A 24273-nucleotide genomic window follows, 5' to 3' on the forward strand; every position below is an offset into this window, starting at 1 on the left:
CATTCTAACTCTGATCACCTTGAATCAGTTGCCCATATTGTAAATGGCTGTAATATGTACAAAGGGTTATACACAGCACGCCATGACCGTATTGTAGATCTCATTGCAAGTGCTGTTCAAAACATATTTCCAAAAAATATGCCTATGTATAAACATTCACGAGTAATACCAGACTGGTTTAACAGCTCTGATGATTTGTTTCGTAACATCCCTAACACCCCTGACGTTGTGCTCATGGATACAGATAGAAAGGAGGTGCTAGTCCTTGAAATAGGTTGTGTTCATGATTTGTATATGGAACTTTTTAGAAAAAATGACTAAATACCAACCCCTCCTTGCAAAGATTAGTGACCTAGGATATGCATGTAAGTTTGTGGCATTGATATTTGGCAGCCTGGGACATGTCCACAAATTGTCTGTTAGTGGACTAAGACTGGCAGGGCTACCAAAAGGAAAGTCTAAACAGCTGGCAAAATTTTGCTCTATATCCGCTGTGATAGGCAGCCTTGCTGTGTGGCGCAAGCGAAGCTTTATGTACCCTTGAATGTCAAAGCTTTGTTATCTCTGAGAATATTTGAACCCTTTCTGTAAGAAATTTGATTGGCGGATTCAAATAAAGAAATCAAATGTGTGTGTGTGTGAGTGATGGGTAGGTTTAGGGGTTCGGTTAGTGTGTGTGTGTGTGATAGGAAGGTTTAGGGGTTCGGTTAGTGTGTGTGTGTGTATGAGTGATGGGTAGGTTTAGGGGTTCGGTTAGTGTGTGTGTGTGTGTGTGTGTGTGTGTGTGTGTGTGTGTGTGTGTGTGTGTGTGTGTGTGTGTGTGTGTGTGTGTGTGTGTGTGTGTGTGTGTGTGTGATGGGAAGGTTTAGGGGTTCGGTTAGTGTTTGTGTGTGTGTGATGGGAAGGTTTAGGGGTTCGGTTAGTGTGTGTGTCTGTGTGTGTGTGTGTGATGGGAAGGTTTAGGGGTTCGGTTAGTGTGTGTGTCTGTGTGTGTGTGTGTGTGATGGGAAGGTTTAGGGGTTCGGTTAGTGTTTGTGTGTGTGTGATGGGATGGTTTAGGGGTTCGGTTAGCGTGTGTGTCTGTGTGTGTGTGTGTGAAGGGAAGGTTTAGGGGTTCGGTTAGTGTGTGTGTGTGTGTGTGTGTGTGTGTGTGTGTGTGTGTGTGTGTGTGTGTGTGTGTGTGTGTGTGTGTGTGTGTGTGTGATGGGAAGGTTTAGGGGTTCGGTTAGCGTGTGTGTCTGTGTGTGTGTGTGTGATGGGACGGTTTAGGGGTTCGGTTAGCGTGTGTGTGTGTCTGTGTGTCTGTGTGTCTGTGTGTGATGGGAAGGTTTAGGGGTTCGGTTAGTGTGTGTGTGTGTGTGTGTGTGTGTGTGATGGGACGGTTTAGGGGTTCGGTTAGCGTGTGTGTGTGTCTGTGTGTCTGTGTGTCTGTGTGTGATGGGTAGGTTTAGGGGTTCGGTTAGTGTGTGTGTGTGTGTGTGTGTGTGTGTGTGTGTGTGTGTGTGTGTGTGATGGGAAGGTTTAGGGGTTCGGTTAGTGTTTGTGTGTGTGTGATGGGAAGGTTTAGGGGTTCGGTTAGCGTGTGTGTGTGTGTCTGTGTGTGTGTATGTGTGATGGGAAGGTTTAGGGGTTCGGTTAGCGTGTGTGTGTGTCTGTGTCTGTGTGTGTGTGTGTGATGGGAAGGTTTAGGGGTTCGGTTAGTGTCTGTGTGTGTGTGTGTGTGTGTGTGTGATGGGAAGGTTTAGGGGTTCGGTTAGTGTGTGTGTGTGTGTGTGTGTTCTCTCACCATTCCTGATTTCTAACACACACTCACAGCGTTCGGCTGTCAGAGCAGAAACTAAAGATGTTGATATCAGTGTGTTTTTCCGTCGTCTCTGGTCGCGTTCATATGTAAATTGCGTGAGCTTATTTTATCCATTAGATCGAAAGATCGAAAGATCAGAAAAAGTCCATACATTTACCCGTCCACAGACCCTCCCCTCGAGGAAATCAGGACAGAAGTGGTTGAAAGTGGACAAAAGAGACGGATTAAAACACCAGGTGTAAACTGGGATTTTCATCAAGGCTCTGTTTACACCTGGTATTATAATTGATTTACTCAATTAAGTGAGTAAATCATGAAAAGTAGGTCATGATAATATATGTTAATTTTTTACATTTTATTCATATTTATTATTTAGATAAGTTAATATTGTACAATTTTGGGTATTGGGAATTTATGTGGTGGAGAAAGTTATTATATTTTGATGGGATATTATAAATGCAAGCTTACACTGATTCATTGATGATAAGCCGTTTATTAAGAGAGTAAATAGGGTCTGTTTTGAATTATGTAAACTGAACAGTCCTCTGTGAGCAGTTAAAGAGGCCTTAGAGGAAAAGTAGTCTTCAGGAATCCATCTGGTTAATATTTAACAAGAATCATTTAAATTTCTCTCAGTATTAAAGGGCATCAGCGCTCGTTCAGGGGTTTATGGATGCCGCCCTATTGATCCGCTCCGCTGGGCGTTCGCTGTGGTCAGTGCTTGATTTAATTAGCGTGAGACGAGAGACTAATGAACATCCGGATAAGAATCTGAGGAACTGGAACAGAAAGAGTAGTGACTCGGGTCAGATGCTGAGTCATTACAACCGCTTGATGTCTGAGCTGTATTACTTTATTAAGCAGAAATGAGACCTGAATTTACTGAAAGGACAGAGCTGGAGAGGTGAATTTGCAATTATACTGCTTCATCAGCAGATATTATCTTCCTAAAGTAATAGTTCACATGTTGATGCTGACATTTTTCATAATATAAAAGTAAATTTCAAAAAAAATGATAGATCCAAATAAGCACCATCAAAGTCAGACATTAATAAATGTTGAAAAGAATCTCCTGTCAAGTAGCTTCAATTCAGTGAACTGGTAAAAATAAAAACAAAAAAATAATAGTAATAATTTAATAATAATATTATGTTAATAATAATTTAATAATAGAAATAAAATAATAATTCTTACCCATTTCAGTCATTTGTTTTCCAATCATTTTTATGTATATTTATTTAAATATTTTGTAAATAAATATGTAGTGAAATACTATGGTTTATCACTATATATTTTTTTTATTTTGTATTATAAATTTGTTTTTTTGTTTTTTAGTGTTTTAGTTTCAATTATTTGTTGTTTTTTTCTGTTTTTGTTGTATTTAGCTTGCTTGTTTCCTAATCTAGTGGTCTAATAAACCTGGCAATGTATATTATGAATATTGTATATTGTTGGCTCTTCGATAAATAATATAAAAGATCCGATAAATTCGTAAATGTATTTCATGTACACTGGAAAAAAATAGGAACTTAAAAATGGTTACATCTAAATTAACTAGTTTTATTCAAGTCAAAACTTGAGTTTTATTCACCTATAAAATACATTTTTATAGGTTAAATCAGGTAGAAATGGCTCTTTAAGGTAACAATTGCAGGTTGCCTCTTTTACAGTGTAATTGTAAAAACTGCTAAGATTTTACCTCTTTTAAAGCTACTTTTTGTTAGTAATTTGTCATGTAGTTTTTCAGAAGGGTAGCTTGACTATAGTTTAACTCCTTGAAATGATGTCTGGTGAAACTCAAGAGACTCCAGCTGTGGTCAGTGAACTGACACCTAATTAAACTAGATGTACTGTATGTGAAAACGCTGGGGAAACACAAAAGCAACTTACTACAGTCTCCGCATTATCGCTGTGTCATACATGAGCAAACGCTGTAATGTGTCGTGGGCTTTAGTGAATCTGCACCAGCTGTCTGCTGTTGCTATGGCACCAAAACAAGCCTTTTAAAAACTGAGACGGGTATAAAACATTAGCTTTAATTGGGCGGTACACTCTAAAAAATTGCAAGGAATTTAAATATATTTATATAGCACCTTTCACACATAAAATACAGCCAAACGCCTTTACATAAATAAACAATATCACATCTAATAATTGTTTTTTTTTTTAAATAAGATGAAAATTAATCTAATACAACACATCTAGGAGAGCTGCACGATTCTGGATACATGGAGAATCACAATTTTTTAGTTTCAAACAGAGATCATGATTCTCTGAACAGACAACTAAACAAAGTAAGATGTAATTTACTAGAAGTTCTGAGAAAATTTTAATTGCTGGAGCCTATTTAAAAAGTTTAATTAATCTGAATAAATTATTTAAAAACAAAACCTGAGTGAATGATTCAATGACTCACTCATTAAAGATACAATATGTAAGATTTTTCGCCACAAGGGGGCGCAGTTTACAAACAATAATAAAGACGAATTACCTGTACGTGTGATCACACACATCGTAATGAATTAAATGCAATGAACGAGAAATGTAATGTTATATTATCCTGTTACAGCTATTTGTCAAATGATTTGGTGGGTTGCTGCGCAGTTTTACATGTTGAAGGTTAATGCCGTGTTTTACGTGTTCAAAACAATCGTACTAAAAGTAAATTTGAACGAACCCACAGTATTTGCAAGTAATGGCTAAATATTTTTTAACACACAGCCTATTGTATTTAATTGCAGTGCCATAATCTTGGTCACCACACGTGATAAAAAGCATTACCGAAGTACAAAGAGAAATATAACTGTGAAATTTCATCAGCATAACGATCACTTGATAGTTTTTGAGGTGAATCAACATATGCATTATGGTTTGTCACGTCATATATGTATCTCACATTGTTTATAAGTGCTATTATTGACACGTGTTACGTTACTTGTACAAAAAATACATAGATTTGCTTACCTGTCTATTAATAAACACGCGAGAGCAGAGACTCTGTCAAGCCCAAGTTAGTCGCAAAGCTTTCTCCATCTCGAAAACGCCACGCCGATATTTATCCTTGTTTTATTCCTCCGGTTGTCAGAAATTCTGCGTGTCTCCCCATATCGACACTTACGTTTTTTTGGAGTTTCAATACTCGCCAAAGAGTAATCGTGATCCATGATGTACACAACAGCTATAACCACCACTTCCGCATTTGTCCACGTGATATTGCGGAAACCGAGGATAGCGCGGATATTGCGTCATTGACAGGCGACATTTTTTTCCGGGACGGGCCATTATTTAAAATTTGAATTTTTGTGCAATTAAAAATCTTTGTGGACTTTTGGGATATTGTAAGTACACAACTGCAGGAAATATATCACACTGTGCAAGTGATTTTTGGATATTTTATTACAAAAATATTACATATTGTAGCTTTAAGTCTTCACTCATTTCATTACTCGATGATTCAGTGTTTTTGAACAAATCTCTTGAATGAATGATTCAATGACAAATAAATGTTTTAACTGCCGCTTGTCTCCACCTACAGGTGTAACGATGTAATTGATACAATCCTTATGCTTCTTTTATACGATAAACTTTTATCCCGGTACTTCTGTGATAATTTGAATTATTGTAAGAAAGAAGTAATAATACTGTGTGGTTGAAAAGACTGTTTGCTGTACATATGCACTATAGCAAAACAGTATGATTTTGTGTGTTTACAGTAATTTTCCAATACCGTAAACTCGGTAAAGAGTAAAAGCAAGCTTTCCCTTTCGTTGTCACTCCGAGTTACGTCGGATGACAACGAATGGGGTTTCGCTTAGAACACCTATCGACTTCGAGTATTACAAAACGAGCCAATGGCAAAGAAATGCCATGGGTCTGCGGAATTTGGATAGCGTATCTCCGCCTTACCTCGTGGGTATAAAAGGAGGACGCCAGCGACATGCAGATATGTTTTCGCTTCGGAGCCAAGAATATTTCTTCACTCCACAGTCATCTCTGACTTCGCTCTACGAGACGAGTTTCTCTCTCCGATGTTGGTGTGACGGCGATCTGCAGCGAGCTCACAGTGCCTGCTGATCTGTGCAGTGATCTGCCAGTGTGTGTGTGTCTCCCTGTGTGCTTCAACATCGCGGAGTTTTTTTCTCCTCTCTTAAAAGAGCTCGCACGCGGCACGTCTTTTTAAAGACGGCTCGCCCGTGCATTTCTGGTTGCAGCGGACTGGTATCGGACTCTGATGGGCACGAGCGCTGTCTAGTGTGTTGGGCTTTGATCATGCTTGAACAGCGCTCGTGGATGACTCATGTTCTCTCTGGGAACGTGATCATCGCGTCATATATAGGTCGAGACTCGGTGAACTCGCAAGAGTGAGAGTCCCCTCATCCACCCCCCGATCTTCGGCTGGTGGCCAGGGTGACCTGAGGGTGTTGGTCTGGAACAAGGCGCCGACTCTGTGTCCGCGACCCCAGCCCCCCTCTTTAATGACGGTGCCCGCTAGTGAACTGCTGATTCCCGCGAGTCTACCCTCTGGTGGCCCGCGTGTTTCAGTTGAAGCTACAGAGGAAGATGCCATGTCTGTTGCAGCATCACTAGGTGGGTTTGAGTCTTCTGGAAGTGAGGGCTCGTCACAGCTGCCACCTTCCGGTGTGCATACGGCTGTGCCTGAGTCTGATCCGGAGATGACGACCATGCTTTCCTGGGACGATGGGTTTTGGGTAAGGCCGCCGACCCTCGTCCACGGCAAACCCCAATACCTCTCTTCCCGGACGTGCATGATGAGATCTCGAAGTCCAAGAAGACCCCCTTGTCTTCTCGGGACCGCTCGCTGATCTCATCCGCCTTTCCTCCCCTCGATGGGGCCGCTGCCCATGGGTACACTGGGGTTCCCCCGGCTGAACGCTCTGTTGCGATGCTATGTGTCCTCAGAGTGCTTCTTCTCGGCGCAATCCTAAGCACCCGCCCGTGGCCTGTAGTTTTTCGTCTACGCTTGTGGCGAGATCCTATAGCGCCACGGGACTGGCAGCCGCCTCACTGCATGCCATGGTCATTCTGCTGGTCCACCTGACCCAGATGCTCATGGACCTGCACGAGGGCGGGACTGACCCAGGGCTCTTCACTGAGCTGCGCGCCGCCACTGACCTTGCTCTCTGAGCGACGAAAGTGGCCGTACGCTCCCTGGGTCAGGTGATGCTCACCAGTCTGTGGCTGAACCTGTCTGATGTGCTGGATGTCGCGCGGACCCGTCTGTCCGACATTCCCATATCCCAGGTCGGCCTCTTCGGCGGTGCGGTTGAGGGCTTGCCCAACAGCTCTCAGCCGCCCATGAGCAGAGTGAGGTTGATTCTGTCCCGACGGCCCCGCCGTCCGCTCAGATCCCTCGTCTGCCCACCGCCGAAGGCGCCCTCCCGCGGCTCCCACCCCGCCCGTTCACGGGCCGGCTCTGGGGGCCGCGGGCGGACGCCACAGCCCTCTCCAGCCCCGCCCCCCGCTACACGCCGGGTTAAGCGGCGCTCGTGAGACGGGCACCTCGGCGATGGAGCAGACTGAGGTTGATTCTGTCCCGACGGCCCCGCCGTCCGCTCAGATCCCTCGGTCTGCCCACTGCCGAGGGCGCCCCCCCGCGGCTCCCACCCCGCCCGTTCACCCGGGTCGGCTCTGGAGGCCGCGGTCGGACGCCAGTCCTCTCCAGCCCCGCACCCCGCTACACGCCGGGTTAAGCGGCGCTCTTGAGTTGGGCTCCTCAGAGATGGGACTCAGTTCTTTCCAGGAGTTGGTAGCAGGACCACTCCTTTCCCCGGGGAGGGCCGGGGAAGAATCCTTATTCTCCAAAGAGCTGATACTCCCGTCTCTGAGCACAGAGTTCTCGGACGTCACAGAGCGCCGCCCACAAGCCGTGCTCTCCTCGTCCCCCTCTGTCCCAGAGGTGGTTGACATGGCGTGCCGTCCACGGACCGCCTCGCCCCTGTCCCCCTCTGTCGCCAGACCCCTGGCAGAGCAGGCCCCCGCGGGACGACCAGCCTGGTCCTCCCCTGGCCCCTCTGCCAGGGCGCGGTTGCTAACTGTGCCCCCACATCGGGCCGCTATGCCGTCCACGTCTGGGCCAGTTACTCCGCTTCGCTGCCCCTCCGGGGGGACGCCTGTGGTTCGCATGATCCCGCTGGTTCAGTTCCTGGGAGCCTGGTTAGAGCTTCCCCGTCTGTCCCGCTGGGTCACGCGGACCATCAGGCTCGGCTATGCGATTCAGTTCGCACGGTCTCCTCCCCACTTGGGGAGTCCGCTCCACTTTTGTCGGTGGCTATGCCCCCATCAGGAGAGCAGAGATTGCCACCCTGCTGGCGAAGGGCGCAATCGAGACTGTCGCTCCAGCCGAGATGAGGTCCAGCCGGCTTCTCAGCCCCTACTTCATTGTCCCCAATAAAACCGGTGGGTTACGGCCAATCCTGGTCTTGCGCGTGCTGAACCGCTCCCTTCACAGGATGCCGTTCAAGATGCTCAAACGCGTTTTCGAATGCATACGGCCCAGGATTGGTTTGCAGCGATCGACCTGAAGGACGCCTACTTCATGTCTCTATTCTCCTTGACTCAGACCGTTCCTTCGGTTTTCTTTCAGGGGCAGGCATCCAGTACGCGGTTTTCCCTTTCGGGCTAGCCCTGTCTCCTCGCATCTTCACGAAGGTCGTCGAGGCTGCCCTTGTTCCCCTTCGGGAACACGGGGTTCGCATCCTGAGTTATATCGACGACTGGCTGATCATAGCTCACTCTCGAGTTCAGGTTGCGAACACAGGGACCTAGTGCTTCGGCACCTAGCTCGTCTGGGCCTTCGGGTCAACTGGGAGAAGAGCAAACTTTGCCCCGTGCAGAGGATCTCTTTCCTCGGTATGGATATCGACTCGGTCGCCATGTCCGTGCAGCTTACGAGCTAGCGCGCGCGCAGTCACTGCTGACTTGCCTGAGACAGTTCGAGCGCAAGAGTGCGGTTCCACTGAAACTTTTTCAGAGGCTCCTGGGGCATATGGCTTCTGCAGCCGCGGCAACGCCGCTCGGATTGCTTCATATGAGACCGCTTCAGCTTTGGCTTCGCGACGAGTCCCGAGGTGGGCATGGCAACACGGCACCCTCCGAGTAACAGTTACTCCGACCTGCCGTCAGACCTTCACCCCGTGGTCGAACCTCAGTTTTCTATGGGCCGGAGTGCCCCTGGAACGAGCTTCGCGGCATGTTGTTGTAACGACAGATGCCTCCTCCACGGGCTGGGGTGCCATGTGCAATGGACGTGCTGCCGCGGGCTCCTGGACAGGACCCCGTCGCCTCTGGCATGTCAATTGCCTCGAGTTGCTGGCCGTACGTCTTGCTTTGCGCCGCTTCCGGGCCGTGCTCAAGAACCAACACGTACTAGTCCGCTCAGACAATATCGCCACTGTAGCGTACATCAACCATCAAGGTGGTCTACGCTCCCGCCGTTTGTCGCAACTCGCTCGCCACCTCCCCATATGGAGTCAGAAGCATCTGAGGTCGCTTCATGCCATTTATATCCCCGGAGCCCTGAACTGTGCAGCCTACGAGCTCTCACGGCTTCAGCCACTCCCTGGAGAATGGCGACTCCATCCCCAGTCGGTCCAGCTGATTTGGGACCAGTTCGGGGACGCACAGATAGATCTGTTTGCCTCTCACGACTCGACCCATTGCGCCCAGTCTTGTTCCCTGACCGAGGGCACGCTCGGCACGGATGCTCTGGCGCACAGCTGGCCGCAGGGCCGCAAGTATGCGTTTCCCCCAGTGAGCCTTCTTGCGCAGACCTTGCGCTAGGTCAGGGAGGACGAGGAGAAGGTCATTCTGGTCGCGCCGTACTGGCCCGCCCGGACCTGGTTCTCCGAACTAGTACTCCTCGCGACAGCACCTCCTTGGCCGATTCCCCTGAGGAAGGACCTCCTTTCTCAGGGACGGGGCACCCTATGGCACCCTCGTCCCGATCTTTGGAGCCTCCACGTGTGGCTCCTGGATGGGACGAGGCAGGTTTGAGTACCCTACCACCAGCGGTGGTGGCTACCATCACTTCCGCTAGAGCGTCGTCCACGAGACACGTCTATGCGTTGAAGTGGAACCTCTTCGTCAACTGGTGCTCTTCTCACCGAGAAGACCCCCGGAGATGCTCGATCAGCGTTGTGCTTTCCTTCCTTCAACAGGGGTTGGAGCGAAGGCTGTCTCCCTCCACCCTGAAGGTCTATGTTGCCGCGATTGCCGCACATCATGACCTCATCGAAGGTAAGTCGGTGGGGAAGCACGACCTGGTCATCAGGTTTCTGAGAGGAGCGAGGAGACTAAATCCGCCTCGCCCTCCTCTCGTTCCCTCTTGGGACCTCTCAGTGGTTCTAACTGCCCTGAAGAATGCTCCCTTTGAGCCCCTGCAATCAGTTGAGCTTAAGTTCCTGTCTATGAAGACAGCGCTCCTGGTTGCACTGGCCTCCATCAAGAGGGTTGGGACCTGCACGCATTCTCCGTTGACGAAGCGTGCCTGGAATTTGGGCCGGCTTCCTCTCACGTGATCCTGAGACCCCGGCCTGGATACGTGCCCAAGGTTCCTACCACTCCCTTTCGGGACCAGGTGGTGAACCTGCAAGCGCTGCCCTCGGAGGAGGCAGACCCAGCCTTGGCACTGCTCTGTCCAGTACGCGCTCTCCGCGCCTATGTAGACAGAACGCAGTGTTTCAGGACCTCAGACCAGCTCTTTGTCTGTTATGGTGGGAAGCTGAAGGGAAAGGCTCTCTCCAAGCAAAGGTTGTCTCACTGGATAGTGGACACCATTGCTTTGGCATACCAACAGCAAGGTCGACCGTGCCCCCTTGGTGTGACTGCCCACTCCACCCGGAGTGTGGCGTCCTCTTGGGCTCTAGCACATGGTGCCTCTCTAACAGACATCTGCAGAGCTGCTGGCTGGGCGACACCTAACACATTCGCCAGATTCTATATCTCCGAGTGGAGCCTGTGTCCTCTCGTGTACTCGCTTCAACCAGCTAGTACCGGACCCGCTCAGGTGTCTTCGCTTGCTCGCCATTCCACTCCACGGACTGGATACGTGCGATATTTTCCTCAGGTGAGCTTTCCCGAAAGCCCTGAGCTCCTCCAGCACTCCTGACGTCGGCGCCAGTGTCTATTGCCTGTGCGTCGGCTAGGTGCCTCCCGTGTGCACGGTCCCTCCTCTGAGCGACCCCCACATGTGTATTTCCACTGTAAGCCTCTCTGAGCATGTGTCTTTCCCTTGGCAAGCCACCTTGCCACCCCTGGGGTTGAAATATTCCACCTGCGGCTGGACACCCCAGTGTTTTCCATATGCTTCCTTCGGGTCATATGTGTATTCTCTAAGTCCCCCCCCTCCGGGCTGGCATTAATTGCATACTTCCCCTAAGCTTGGGATATGCTTCCCAGTGTACCTTGGTATTCCTGTGATAGATGGAGTCCTTTGTCCAGGCTGACAGGGATCTCGATTTACGCAGGGCACTGGAAGACAGCTGAGAAGGTGGCGTGATTAGACTGGTAACCCCATTCGTCGTCATCCGACGTAACTCGGAGTGACAACGAAAGGGAACGTCTATGGTTACGTATGTAACCCTCGTTCCCTGGTAGGGAACGGAGACGTTACGTCTGCCTGCCACTTTCCGCTGTACCGCGGGGATCGCCTGAGCTCAGTCTTGGCTCCTCAGCGAAGAAACATATCTGCATGTTGCTGGCGTCCTCCTTTTATACCCACGAGGTAAGGCGGAGATACGCTATGCAAATTCCGCAGACCCATGGCATTTCTTTGCCATTGGCTCGTTTTGTAATACTCGAAGTCGATAGGTGTTCTAAGCGAAACCCCATTCGTCGTCATCCGACGTAACGTCTCCGTTCCCTACTCAGGGAACGAGGGTTACATACGTAACCGTAGACGTTTTTACAGTACAACTGTAAAAACTGGACTTAAATTGCCAGTGAAGTACTGTAGATTTTACAAGAAATGATGCAGGTATAAGTCCTACTGTGAAAGTAAATGCCGTTATTAACCTGGAATATACTGTATAACAGTGTATGTTTGCAGATGGATATACAATACGGAAATGCATCATCACGCAGTGTTGAAATAATTCATGCGCGATGCAGAATGTTGTTTATACTGTATGTGGAGCATAATTGCATTGTGAGAGTGAATCGTAACATCCTTGGTTGTTTTTATCTAGGTCAACCCAGATAAAGACGTACTCCTGGGACAACGCGCAGGTCATCCTGGCGGGAAATAAGTGTGACATGGACGAGGAGAGAGTGGTGTCTGTGGAAAACGGCAGAATGCTGGCAGAGCAGTTGGGTGAGTTCACTCTTCCTAACCTCAAAACTATAAAAGTTTCATTCCTCCAGGGAAACTTCTGGACCGGTGGAGTCAGTCAGGTGGGTCAGCATAACTTACTTCTTAATAGGGCTGGGAATCGAAAATCAATTCCAATTCTGGAAACGAATACTTGAGGTCAGGAATCTGATACTTGTTATAAAATGTTGATTCCTCTTATCAATTCCTTTGTGAATCAGGGTGATGCACCAATTACAATTTTATAGGCCGATTACGATTTTTCATTGAGTTTGAGCTGCCGATACCGATTTTAGCCGATTCCGATTTCATTTTTTCTAACCACTTTACAGAACACACACATATTTATTTTCTCTCTTTTCTTTTAGTAGAACATTTTACATTTTTTGCATAGAACATTTTTTTGAACAGTAATCGCTATTAAATAGACCTATATAAATGACTCCTGGTGTGGGAAATTCACACACATCTAAAGTGCAGTGTTATGGAAGAACCATTTCCTTCTTTTCACATCCAATATCCAACTAGAAAAATGTGTTCATTTCAAAAAGAAAATAATTTATTTTTTCTGACATAGCCTACTCCAGTTCTTGTTAAAACACACCAGACATGCAAATTCTGTGCATTTTGTGCACTTTTTGTGTGAAATCATATTTATTTTGTGCATCAAAAGTGTGCTTTCACTTTAATTGAGCGCGAGCAGCAGCAAAAATAGACTGAGCCGAAACCCGCGCTTCACTGCTGCTCACGCGACGCTCCTGCTCGCCGAAAAAATAAGCGCTGCAGTGCTCACACTTGCGGTGTGAAATGTCCGTAATTCACGAGGTTTCCTACATGTGTGTTCCGTGTGCACGTGTGATGCTAATGTTGTTGCGCGGTGTTAATCATGCGGCGCCTGAGTGCATTTGACCGGCATAAAATCGGCATATGTCGGACTGACCGCATCGCGGAGCTAACGGGGAAAACGAGAGGTGGTGGATTGTGTTTCTACATTAACGAAAGTTGGTGTTCAGATGTAACAACACTGAAGAAGATGTGCTCTCCTAATTTAGAGGCACATTTCATAAACTGTAAACCCTTCTACTCGCCTCGGGAATTTTCCTCTTTCATTCTCGTGAATGTTTACATCCCTCCAGACGCGTGCGCGAGCGCGGCGCTACAACAGCTGGCTGAACAAATATCTGAAACGGAACAAAGGTACCCAGACTCTCTTTTAATCATTCTTGGGGATTTTAACAAAGCAAATCTTTCCCGTGAACTACCAAAATACAGACAGCACGTTACATGTCCCACCAGAGACAGTAATATACTGGACCACTGTTACACCACAATAAGAAATGCATATCACTCCGTCCCACGGGCAGCTTTGGGGCTCTCTGATCACTGTTTGGTTCATCTCATACCGACCTACAGGCAGAAACTGAAATCAGCTAAACCTGGAATAAGGACTGTGAAAAGATGGACTAATGAAGCAGAGCAGAATCTACAGGCCTGCTTTGATTGCACTGATTGGACTGTTTTTGAAGCTGCTACCAATGATCTGGATGAGCTCACAGATACTGTAACATCATATATAAGTTTCTGTGAGGATACATGCATTCCTACCAGGACATTCTTATCATTCACTAATGATAAACCATGGTTTACTGGGAAACTCAAACACCTTCGTCATGCCAAAGAGGATGCTTACAGAAGTGGGGATAAAATCTTGTATAACCAGGCCAGAAACAGATTAACAAAGGAGATCAGAGTTGCTAAAAGGAACTACTCTGATAAACTGAAAAACCAGTTTTCATCCAACGACCCATCATCAGTCTGGAATGGCCTGAGAAACATTACCAACTACAAGTCACCATCCCCTCGATCTGTGGACAATCAACACCTGGCTGACGATTTAAATTCATTTTACTGCCGGTTTGAAAAGCCCTCATTCACACCACACACCCGGTCTGATCTGCACTTCACACATTCAGCATCACCTCCTGTTCTCCAATTATCACTCCCCCCTCCTGCCATCCAACCTGAGCTTAAGGTCTGTGTGGAGGATGTGAGCCGAGTCTTCAAAAAACAGAAGACTAGGAAAGCCTCAGGCCCAGACGGCATCTCATCTGCTTGTTTAAAAGCCTGCGCTGACCAACTGGCCCCGGTCTTCACGCAGATCTTCAACAGATCATTGGAGCAGTGTGAAGTTCCCTGCTGCTTCAAACGCTCCACTATCATTCCTGTCCCCAAAAAACCCAAAATCACTGGACTTAATGACTACAGACCTGTCGCTCTCACGTCTGTGGTCATGAAGTCGTTTGAAAGACTGGTGCTGGCCCACCTGAAGGACATCACTGGACCCCTGCTGGATCCCTTTCAGTTTGCTTACAGAGCAAACAGGTCTGTGGATGATGCAGTCAACATGGGACTGCATTATATCCTGCAACATCTCGACAGACCAGGGACTTATGCAAGGATCCTCTTTGTGGACTTCAGTTCGGCCTTCAATACCATCATGCCTGATCTTCTCACAGCCAAACTGACCCAGCTCTCCATACCATCCTCGATCTGTCAGTGGATCTCCAGCTTCCTGACAGACCGGCAGCAGCGAGTGAGACTGGGGAAACACACATCCAAGACACTCACAATCAGCACTGGTGCTCCCCAAGGGTGCGTTCTCTCCCCACTGCTCTTCTCCCTGTACACTAATGACTGCACTTCTAAAGACCCCACTGTCAAGCTCCTGAAATTTGCAGACGACACCACTGTCATCGGTCTCATCCGAAACGGTGACGAGTCTGCTTACAGACTGGAGGTTGAACAGCTGGCTGCCTGGTGCAGTTATAACAACCTTGAGCTGAACACGCTCAAAACAGTGGAGATGATCGTGGACTTCAGGAGGAACAGCTCAGCACTCCTCCCACTCACCATCATGAACAGCACTGTGGAAGCAGTGGAGTCATTCAGGTTCCTGGGCACTATCATCTCTCAGGACCTGAAGTGGGACAATCACATTGACTCCACTGTGAAAAAGGCCCAGCAGAGACTGTACTTCCTTCGCCAGCTGAGGAAGTTCAACCTGCCACAGGATCTGCTGATTCAGTTCTACTCAGCCGTCATTGAGTCTGTCTTGTGCGCTTCCATCACTGTCTGGTTTGGTTCAGCTACCAAATCAGACATCAGGAGACTACAACGGACAGTCCGGACTGCGGAGAGGATTATTGGTGCCCCCCTGCCAAACCTCCAGGACCTGTACTCTTCCAGAGTGAGGAAGAGAGCAGGTAAAATCATCACAGACTCCACTCACCCTGGACACCACCTGTTTGAACTGTTACCGTCAAGACGGAGACTCAGATCACTGTCCACAAGAACATCTCGGCACAGGAACAGTTTCTTCCCACAGGCCATTTCCCTCCTGAACAGTTAACACTCCTCCCAAGGCATATGCCTGTAAGTGCAATACTCCCACTGTTTAGTGCAATATCCCACAACTCAGGTGATACTTATATGTAGATTTTTTTATTATAATATTCAAAACACTGTAAATAGGTTCATAATCTGTAAATCTGAAAATGTCTATTCTGACTAAACCCAACTGTGATAGTTTTATTCTCATATATTTATATTTTTATTTTTTATTCTTATAATTTGTAGTATTATGTTTAATGTTGTATTTGTATATGTCCACTGGAAGCCTCAGTACCAAAACAAATTCCTTGTGTGTACAAGCACACTTGGCAATAAAGCTCTTTCTGATTCTGATTCTGATTCTGACCGGCCCGTCGCCAATTCCGGTCACCAGCCGATCAATCGGTGCATCTCTACTTTGTGAGCATTTCAATATGACTTTAAACCATTGGAGTGCGAGACGTCTCTGCTTTCTGTGCTGCAGGCCCAGGCACGTGTAACAGTATATCAGATCCGTGCAGCTCTTAAAGTGACAGCAGCCTAATATTCCTGCTGCCGTCTCTATAATAACACTAATCAAACAACAAAAGACAGAAAATTCACTCGTTCTTGACTGAATATCTTTTTAACTGCACTTGATAAATAAAATATACATTAATCAAATGTAAAATAAAATAACACTATAATTGTACAGTTTCTGTACCGGAATACCTGAAAATCTTAAAACATTGTTTATTTCAATCATATCATTGTTCAGTTTTATATATTTGTTACCATTTTTAATTTTTAATTTGTTTTTTTTAATTGCTGAGTGTTCAGCTCATGATATTCAGCTTGAATTAAATGTTTTGAAATAAGACTACATTTGAATGATTATACGTGTTTTTTTAAATTTATCTTATTGGAATCGAAATTAGGAATCGATAAGAATCAAACGATACCCACCCATACTTCTTAACTAGTTTTGCTTCAAGACATTAAATAGTGACCCACCAGTCTGTGATATTTTCTTTTAGTTTAAATTTAGTCTTTAGTTTTATTCATGTTTCTTTTTTTGAGGATAAGAGCATGTTGTGCTGCTTACCAACTTGACAAATAAATCTGCACCAAAATATTGATTTTGATCGGGTACAACCTTTGACGTCAGCAACAAAGGATGAGAAGTGTGTTCTCTGTTTTTTGAAAGTTGAAAGTCTATTTATTGTGCTTTTCTAACTATGCACCATTATGTGGTTAGTTGCATTTCAACTTTTCACATTTAGACTTATATTATATATTCCCTTGCTATTTTAACCTTTGCTATCAACCCATTGGTTAAGAACTACTCCAAAATGCTACAAAACTCCAAAATGTACCCGACTGGAAATTAATCTCATCATGCATAAAATGCCCCATTTTTGCTCCTATATAAGCACAGTAATATAATATATACCTTAGATGGCTCACGTATTAGCATATGTTCACGGTGCATAAATTAGAGCATATGGAGGGAATTGCAGCTTTTGAACTCAGGCGATAATTAAACGCATATAATTGGATGACACCAGAATGTGCAAACATCTCAGAGTAACGCTGAACGGTGAAATAAACTCTCTTACTGCATGTGTGTTGTGAGAGAGGACATTCCCTCTTCACTTTCATACTGTCAAAGCAATTACATCTCATTGAGGATTGTCACGCTTTGTAAAAGAGCACATTCTGCCTACATAGGCAACTTACTTCTAAGACAACATCCATACAGAACAGAATTAAGACACTACTTAGTCAGCAACTTTGTGCAAAAATAGAGTGAAGATGCACACGAGATTCAATTGAACAGAGTTTGATGGTTACATGCTACTAACAATGCAATACTCTAATAAAAATATAGTTTAAATATAATATAATTAACTATTATTATGAATTATGATGAATAAATATATTCAATTACTAATTACATTTTTCATATATTCATTTCTGTTTATTAAAAATATGTATTAATATATTAAATTATACAAAAATAATTGAATATATTATTAATAAGAAGTATTGTACTATTTACTATTAAATATAATTAACTAATATTATGAATTATGATGAATAAATATATTTAATGACTAATTAAATTATTAATATATTTATAAAATACATTGCTATTTATTAAATATATTAATTAATATAATGTATTTTATAAATATATTAATAATTTAATTAGTAATTAACTAATATTATGAATTATGATGAATAAATGTATTTAATGACTAATTAAATTATTAATGTATTTATAAAATACATTGCTATTTATTAAATATAATAATTAATATAATAAATTACAAAACAAATGTAATATATTATTAATAAGAAAAATTGTACTATGTACTATTAAATATAATGAAATAATATTATGATGAATAAATATATTTAATAGTACATAGTACAATATTTCTTATTAATAATATATTACAGTTTTTTTGTAATTTATTATATTTAATAAATAGCAATGTATTTTATAAATACATTAAGAATTTAATTAGTCATTACATATATTTATTCATCATAATTCATAACATTAGTTCATTACTAATTAAATTATTAATATATTTATAAAATACATTTATTATATTAATACATATATTTAATAAATAGCAATTGCAAAAAAACGATGTAATATTAATTGTAAATATTATTCATAAGAAATATTATACTATGTACTATTAAATATAATTAACTAATATTATGAATTATGAATTACCAGTTAAATTATTTATATATTTATAAAATACATTTCTATATATTAAAATTTTACTGTGGTTTGGTGTCATTTCTGTCTACCAGGTTTTGAGTTTTTCGAGACGAGCGCCAAGGACAACATCAACGTGAAGCAGACCTTTGAGCGTCTGGTGGACATAATCTGCGACAAGATGTCAGAGAGTATAGAGACTGACCCCGCCGTCACCTCAGGAACCCAGGGAACGGCCCGGCTAACGGATAACCCTCCGCCACTACAGCAGCCTAACTGTGCCTGTTAGTGCTCAGTTTACATGGTAGCATAAGTGTGTGTGTGTGTGTGTGTGTGTGTGTGTGTGTGTGTGTGTGTGTGTGTGTGTGTGTGTGTGTGTGTGTGTGTGACACCTTTAGATGGATGCATATATCCTTTAATGTCATAGAATGCAGGTGCTGGAACAGCCAGCTGAATCTGATTGGTGCATGTCAGGAGTCATGTGACCCTTTACAACTACACCCAATGGGAACAGAGCTGTCTCAAGCAATTGCAAACAGCTTTTCAGTGTTTTAGAAAGGAGGATATATACAAAAATTATTAATATGATTTCTTTGGTCATCGGTTTTCAGTATACGTGGCTTGTGGGTAACAGTGTAAGTTCTTGTCACGGTCTGTTGCGCCACTAGAGGGCGTTCTTTTAAAAATGATACGATGCAGTCTGTCTGATGCATGTGAACGTTGTGTATGTTCCAGCACCTTTGCACTAGAGTCATGTCTATCTTTAAGGTGCCTAGTTCATTCTGACACACTGCTTTCTTAACTGTCAATCAAAGTCTTAACAACTTTTCAGTTTTTTTAGTCAAGACCTCGTCCACAAGCATGAATCGGCTGTTGATGACTTTTCGCTTAGCTCCGCCTCTCTTTTTAACGCGAACGGAACGGAATAAACTGGAGATTTCTGTGAACAGTGTGCATTTTTTATTTATTTTTTGTCAGATATTTAGACAGTTATGAAGACATTGTAATTAGGGATGCACCGATATGAACATTTTCACCGATATCGATAAATCTAAATCCAAATTTTTCATATAATTTCTTTAAAGCCTGATTACAGAAACAAAAGTCTCACCATTTAAAAGCCATTCTCATTACAATTTTATGTAGCCTTAATTACAGGGATGCACCGATATGAACATTTTGGCTGATATCGATAACCGATATATATTGACCGGTAAATCTAAATCCATATTTTTATATAATTTCTTTAAACACTAATTACAAAAACAAAAGTCTCACCATTTAAAAGCCATTCTCTTTACAATTTTATGTAGCCTTAATGACAGACTAGGGTTGCGCTGTATATCAGTACTGAGAAAATACCGATATATATTTGATTATAAGCGGTACAATGTCATTATTTTGCTAATTTCGGTACTTGATACACGGTTTGCTGTTCTGATGGTCACCGCTAGGTGGCAGTGTGCTACCCAAACTGACGCGAAAAAAGCAAATATGACAACATAGAGGAACAAAATAGATAAACCAGTTGAGTCTCACTCAACACTCTCAAAACTAATTAATAAAGAGGACAGTAGAAGTGAAATCTAGAATTACTTTGCTGATGAAGAACCACAAACCTTGCCAAGCATCTGTCACGTGCCGATCCTGACTTGTACAAGACATTACAGGTGAGTGCATCATTCAAACGATCTAATTTAGACATTTATTTTATTTTAACACTAATCACGGCACATAAGATCATATAGTTTAAATAACACAAAAGCTCAGGCGTGCATTTGACACGTTAGAACCAATGATCTTTCGATCTCATAATATTTGCACTTAAGTTTAGGTAGGTAGGCCTAGTATTAAAAAAAGTAATCAAATGTAAAATAACACTGGATAATCTTCACTGTTAATACATTAAACCGGTAAATCCTTACAATAAAAGTTAGTAAGTGACGTGCGTTTATCAAATATTTACATTCATGTAACGTTATAGATATAACCAACATTAATGTGAATGCTCACCACACGCGAGCTCTGCGTTATTAGTAACATTGTGCACAAAGAAAACAGTCTCAGAGAGGTCAGTGCTACTGAATGATATAAAATCACTTGCAATATTTAAAAAGACGTGGGCAAGTGAAAGTGTATCGCAGCGCGCTTATAGTGTTTTAAACCCTGAGGGGACACACAGTTTTACTGAAATTACTTTCACAAGAAAAGTTTTCAGATGACTGATTTGATGTGATACTCTGTTGACGAATCTGAATCTGTTGATTCATTTTGCTAATAAACATTTGCGGTAATTTCCCGCTTTATAAGTGCGAACCCTGCAAGAAAGAGTAAAATTATGCGCAATACCTGCGCCAAAATTCAGACACTGTATGATTTCAATCATATTTCAAGCAATTCGAAACCGTCATGTTGAACAGTGTGTATCTGAAGTGTCTCAGCCGAAGGATATAATACATTATTTATCGGCTTTAAGATTTTCTTATCGGCCGATAACATAACATTACAAACTAACACATATCGGCCATACTGATTTGGTAGCGGATATTGTGCATCCCTAAATTGTAATTATTAACATCATGATTTTTTTCTAAACAAATAAATGTGATGAGTTGATTCTAAATTTACAAATAATTAATAATGTAAATATATTTACACCTTGTTTTTGTAGATCAGGAATTCACGCCATATTAATTGAGTTGAAATTGAAATTTACCATCTAGCAGCGGCTGTGATATCAGCTGTGTGTGTGTGTGTGTGTGTGTGCTATAGATTATTAAAGAATATTAAAGTCACCTCTATGAATACATGATATATCTAGTGTACATAGGTTTGTTTATACCTCAGTCAGATAAATATAATGTTGTGGATTCAAGTAGCTTTTCACTACAGGGAAAAAGATGTGCATTAAATGTTTCTACGCATTTCATTTGATCACTGTAAATGAATTCACTCTGACTTGATGAAATGAGATATTTATTTATCTATATATTCAAAGAAAAAGTAAAGTAAATGTGCTTCATGAGTGGGGTGTGTCTGAAAAGGAAACGTTCTTCTAGATGAAGTGGAGTTTGTGTTTTTCCCCCACAAGCCCTTTTTTCAACATTTCTCTCTTGTTTTATCGCTGTCGTCGGATGTTTTTCTCTGCTGGCTATAAAGGACGTGATTGGCTGTTCCTGCTCTTATCTTGTTTTCTGCTCATGGCCGGAGAGCACTCAGTGATATTAGAGGTTATAAGGAATCTGAGCTTGTCTTGTAAAATGATGCAGTAATAGCCAAGGAAAAGTGTCGGGCAGCTATTTTCAGAAGTGCATCAATATTTCATGCGACGGACCTTGCATGACTTTGGCCGTGGATGCATATTTTTAAATGTCAGAAATATAACAAGCGTACCGTGTGTTACTGAGGAAGAGCAGATCTAGGGTGAACGTCTCGAAATATGACGATACCTAGATCATATTTCATCTCAAAATAATTCTTTAAAGAAATAATTCTCATAAAGAAACATTGTCACATTTTTTTACAGTAACATCAGTCTATCCATCCATCCATTTTTATCCATCTATCATCCATCTATCTATCTATCTATCTATCTATCTATCTATTTCTATCTATCCTTCTATTATCTATCATCTATCTATCCATCCATCCTTTTCTATCTATCCATCTATCTCCATTTCTATCTATCTATCCTTCAATTATCTATCCATCCATCCATCTCTAAAAACAACAACAACCTATTTGTTCTAAAAAATAGGTGTCATTCTCTCAATATAAAATATAATTCATATAATCACTCACTCTATTTTATTTCATTTTAGGCTGAAATATGACCTGGATGTTCCTGAGGGCTTTTATGCGATTCATCTTCTAGATGCTTTTATTCGTTTCTCATCCCTAGAGATTGTCCAACTTCCATTGTGATGTATAATAATAATCTAGGTATAATTAAGGTAAAACTGAAAACACATAGCCCTTAAATGATAAAACTACATGGTGTGGTCTGTTTATATGTGTGGTCTTGTGAGTGTAGTACATATAAAGCATTAGGCCGACCATATCCGGCATTATTAAAAATAAATCATGGTCACAGATGTACTGTAGGCTGAATATGCCGGTACGTATATTACTAATAGTGATTACATTGATGTGTCCTCAGAATATAGAAAATCAGTACTTCGTTTCTCCACCACAAGCCACGTTTAGCATCGTCCCTGCATGAAACTGTACAACATCTCTATTTAGATACCTGTATCTCTATAATCTTATTTATTTCTTCATTTATGCGTCCCTCGGTATGTGGGGCGCAGTGGGCCAGCAAGTGCAATATTTCGAATCCCTATCTCTTGTATATAGTTGAATGACTGTGTGTGTGTGTGTGTGTGTGTGGAGCGTCTCGATGTGCCATGCTGATTTTGCACACTATCTTATGATCCCCCGTGTGGATGATCGCTCTGCCTCACCTTCTGTGTTAAACTATCTTTGTGCCGTCATTAACACAAAAATACGGTGGAGTTCCATATAGGTGTGTGTGTGTGTGTGTGTGTGTGTGTCGGTGTATATATTAGTATGGAGAAAAGTAAACGTGTATCTTGTTGCAAGTCATCTCTGAGGTTTTTCTTTGTGTTTGTGTGTAAATGTCATTCAGTTAGAGCATGCATAGGGCTATACTGTATATCTGGATTCACTCTCTGCTAGAGTATTCAGTAGTTTTATAATCGCTGCATTTCAGGTGTACAGCATGCATACAAACTGCTTTTTAAATACAAGCTCAAAAAAAGGAGTGAAAAACATCTAAACAGGCTATACAAAAACAGCACTTGTACTATAGTTCAGTTTCAGATGGTGATACCTGTTCTTCTGTGAGTCTACCATGTCCAAAAAAACAAAAAACAAAACATGGGTTCATTATCTTTAGAAAAGCAAACCTCTTTGTTTGCATTTAAATCATTTATTATCATAATTGTATCATTAACTACATATTCACCTCCTAGAGTAACTCATATAGGAACACAATGATGTTTATTTTAATTTTCTTTGGGGCTAAGCTACATGTGTAAATACTAATATAAAGATTTTATATTAGTTCTGTACTGTCCCCAAAATACAGTTGTTAAATTTTGTTTTAAGCTGGTTTGTGTGAAAAAAACAACAACTGTTGGACCTAACTTGTGATATATCCGCAGTGATTTATTATATTTTAGATGATTGAATCACTCTAGAGCTGGTTATTCTGTATGTGTGGAGTGTGTATGACAAACGTGTGTCATCATTACTGTTGAAAATATCAATAAATATTCCTATTGTGTTGATACTCCGGTGGTCTTTTGTTGTATAAGTACAACTTTTGATTGTATCTCTATAATATTAATACTGTATACACAATATTGATAATATTTTATCTAAATATTGTTTTGGTTATTCTTTGGTCAACACTATATTGTTATAGATGTTTCCTAAGAGACTCTAACATGGGCAAACGCATATGATTGGCTCACCTGGATCATCGCGGAGAAAAGTAACAGGCACCACGTGACAATGACATCTGCGCTTGAGCAGTGATCGGGACAATGATTTAATGTACATTGTAAATTTATATTTTATCCTATATTCCCCTTCAACTTAAACGCACGTTTGTGTAGGTTTTCTTGCACAAAATGCTACACGACTGTCAAGTTTGACGAGTTTAACGAAGACGTGCGTTTTTAAAGAGTAGGCCTACAGATTGTACTGTACAATTATCACATCTCAGGGATCAATGAATATTTGATTCGTAATTATTATTATTAGTATTTTTAGTCTATGGTTATGAATGATTCATCAGCAGGTCCGTAATGTTAGTGTCGCTGACTTGGTTTCACTGCCTCCTAACGGCAGCACGAGGTTATGACAAGCATGACAAAGCACATTAATTTTTTTTTTTTTTTATCAATTTTGATCTCCTAATATCCTATCTAAAGTCACTTAAAGGCAAGCATGCAAGGTAAAAAAAAGAAAGAAAGAAAGAAAAAAAAAGAAACCAGACAAAGAAAA

The 24273-nt window shown here is 42.5% G+C and overlaps 1 protein-coding gene across 2 annotated transcripts in view; it reads left to right on the forward strand.

Annotated features, from left to right (window-relative positions):
- The window catches only part of LOC143750639 (ras-related protein Rab-3C-like), a 44621-nt gene extending 21067 nt beyond the window's left edge, over positions 1-23554 (forward strand). Inside the window, exons 4-6 of one of the 2 annotated variants that reach the window (XR_013207186.1) lie at positions 12010-12134; positions 18336-19385; positions 19554-23554. Coding sequence is in view for 1 of the 2 variants with exons in the window: in XM_077243830.1 (XP_077099945.1) it covers positions 12010-12134; positions 18336-18529 (319 nt within the window). In the remaining variant the exon portion in view is untranslated. Of the gene's footprint in view, positions 1-12009; positions 12135-18335 lie in introns of both variants that reach the window. The other variant, XM_077243830.1, reaches the window with a different exon arrangement.
- The last annotated feature ends 719 nt before the right edge of the window (positions 23555-24273 follow it).

Source organism: Siphateles boraxobius, unplaced genomic scaffold, assembly GCF_051911475.1.
Source record: "Siphateles boraxobius isolate OS27281-9 unplaced genomic scaffold, OSU_SipBor_1 25, whole genome shotgun sequence".
Classification (NCBI taxonomy): domain Eukaryota; kingdom Metazoa; phylum Chordata; class Actinopteri; order Cypriniformes; family Leuciscidae; genus Siphateles; species Siphateles boraxobius.